Here is a 2,382-nt window from a genome sequence, read left to right on the forward strand (position 1 = left end):
GCCTCAGAGCAACTCCTAAAGACAATGATCTTGCACGCCAAGCTCGCCCCCTCAAACCATCTCCTCACTTGGACTCTCCAAATTTTGCTTATGTAACCCATTGCACATCCCATTATAGCACCTCAATAACCTTGCTGTGACATATGAGCCTTTAACTTGGCCAGAGCCAGACCCAGTCACAAACTTAGCCATCCACAATTCAAGAAGACTTAAATTAATTTTGGCAAAATGACAACACATCATGCTCTTTATTGATACAATAAAGGAATTATGCAGTATATATAAAAAAGATATGCCGGCCTTTTAATCTTATGCAGCACTGGGACAACAGCAATTGGAAATCAATGTAAAATGCATGCATGGATCACATGACTTAAACATGTGATCTTAAGTACTTTTTTCCAAAAAGAGCATGCTCAGACATCAGAGAGCACCACCATCACATTCAAGGCCCCCTTTGTTCCCTTATAAGAGCTTTCAAAGGATGTTTCATGAGAACAGTGAAAACTGGTCTTTCAGAGAGGTCCACAGTTTCGCCTGAGCTGCTCCACTCGTATGCTTGTACTAAGCGGCCGACAAACAGCTCCATATGCATCAAAGCAAGCCCTAGTCCCGGGCAGATTCGACGGCCTGCTCCAAAGGGCAACATAGTCACCTGTCTAGTCCCTGTTATGTCCACATCTGCAGCCAGAATCCTCTCAGGCCTATATTTCAAGGGCTCCTCCCATATCTCAGGATCTCTGGATATGGATATGACATTGAAGTTAACCACTGCATCAGGCGGGATATCATAGCCACCTAGCTTGCAGGGCTCGGAGACAGCATGGGGTAGCAGGTAATGGCCAGGCGGGTGAAGCCTGAGAGTCTCCTTGATAACAGCTTGCAGGTAGGGCAGATTGGGCAAGTCGTTCTCCTCAATGGGCCTATTGCCGATGGCATCATGGATATGATGGTAAAGCTTGGTTTGGATGGGAGGGTCCATGACTAGGCGGGCCATGGTCCACTCAAGGGTAGTGACGGTGGTGTCCGTACCACCAACCATGAATTCGCTGCAAAGGGTAACGAGGTCACTGATGGATAACTGGGTGGAAGCATCCATGTGGAGAAGGGTTTCGAGGTAGCTCCCAGGGGTGAGTTGCCCGAGCTTCTGGAGTTCACGGTGCTGCTCAATGAGCGAGGTGAAGAGGTGCACCTGTCTATCCCGAAGGGCGACACGCCTCTGCACCTTCTTGCGATCCAGGAAGCGCAGAAAGGGGTAGAAATCCCCCAGCTTCCCACCTTGGGACCGCAAGACCTCCTCGAGCAGAGCGGAAACCTGCAGGATAGCCTCTTCTTCCATGTGAAACCCCAATAATATGAAGAGGAGGAGCTGGAACATGGCCAATCTGCAATTGGCGTACACAGCCACCACACCTTCGTTCTGCAGGGCTTCACTCCGCAGGCGGAGGATCAATTGATCCAGGACGCGCTCCCGGGCGGGCTTGAAGGAGAGGATCTTGGACGAGCCGATCATCTCATGGACCAAATTTCGGCGCAAGGCTCGCCAGTAAGGCCCGTAGGAGGCCGCGCTGATGTTGCGGTAGTTGCTGGTGAAGAGGTTGTCGGAGGACAGGGAAGGGCGGGCGGCGAAGAGTACGCCCTTCTCCACCAGCGCTTCGTGGGCGAGGGCGGCGGAGGTAACAAAGATGAAGGGCACTCTGCCCAGATAGAGAGTGAAGATCGGACCCAAGCTTTCCCGCAGGGATTTCAAAGAGCCCGTCCGAACGGGTCTGGGAAAGAGATGGATGTGGCCAAGAAAAGGCACAGATAGGGGGCTTGGAGGCAACCTGAGATTTGGACGGCGACGAAAGAAAGTGAGAAGTGCAACGATCATGACAACCAGGGCGCTTAGTGCTACCATAGCTTGCGCCTCTGATGAGCTCCATCTTGCTTCCGCCATACCAATCTCTGTGCTTTAGCATACAAAGGGTAGGAGTTTATACCGGGGGAAATCAAATTTCCAAGAATTATTATTGGAGGACAAAAATAATAATAATAATCTTTTCTTTAAAAAAATTTATGGAGAGAGGGACAGGGAGAAATGGAAGGAAAGGTCTTCTATTCTATTCTCTTCTCTATATTAGTGTGAGGAAGAGTTTCACAAAGCTGCTAGGTGGCAAGAATATAAAGGTTTGGAAAAGGGAGGAGGAGGTTTGAGTAGAATTTGAATTTGGAGTCTCAAAAGACGTGCGAAGCACGGGTTGCCCACTAGTTACGTAAAAGGCCGAACCACCTAGTGCCCACTAGTTACGTAAAAGGCCGAACCACCTAGTGCCCCTTTTTATATCACTCTAAAAAGCCCTATTTTTTATAGAGGTAATATAACAAAACAAAGGTTTCTTT

The 2,382-nt window shown here is 49.1% G+C and overlaps 1 protein-coding gene across 1 annotated transcript; it reads right to left on the minus strand.

Moving 5' to 3' along the window:
- Positions 1-229: 229 nt before the first annotated feature.
- On the minus strand, positions 230-2,140 carry LOC147629119 (cytochrome P450 77A1-like). The gene has a single exon (XM_086812374.1). The coding sequence runs from the start codon at positions 1,937-1,939 to the stop codon at positions 446-448; it is 1,494 nt and encodes a 497-aa protein (XP_086668500.1). The 5' UTR covers positions 1,940-2,140; the 3' UTR covers positions 230-445.
- Positions 2,141-2,382: the final 242 nt, after the last annotated feature.

Source organism: Cibotium barometz, chromosome 18 (assembly GCF_041138505.1).
Source record: "Cibotium barometz isolate CiBa-2024 chromosome 18, ASM4113850v1, whole genome shotgun sequence".
Lineage (NCBI taxonomy): Eukaryota > Viridiplantae > Streptophyta > Polypodiopsida > Cyatheales > Cibotiaceae > Cibotium > Cibotium barometz.

Excerpts from the sequence above, each read along its gene's own strand:
- LOC147629119 (XM_086812374.1), bottom strand. The coding sequence starts at position 1,939 with ATGGCGGAAGCAAGATGGAGCTCATCAGAGGCGCAAGCTATGGTAGCA.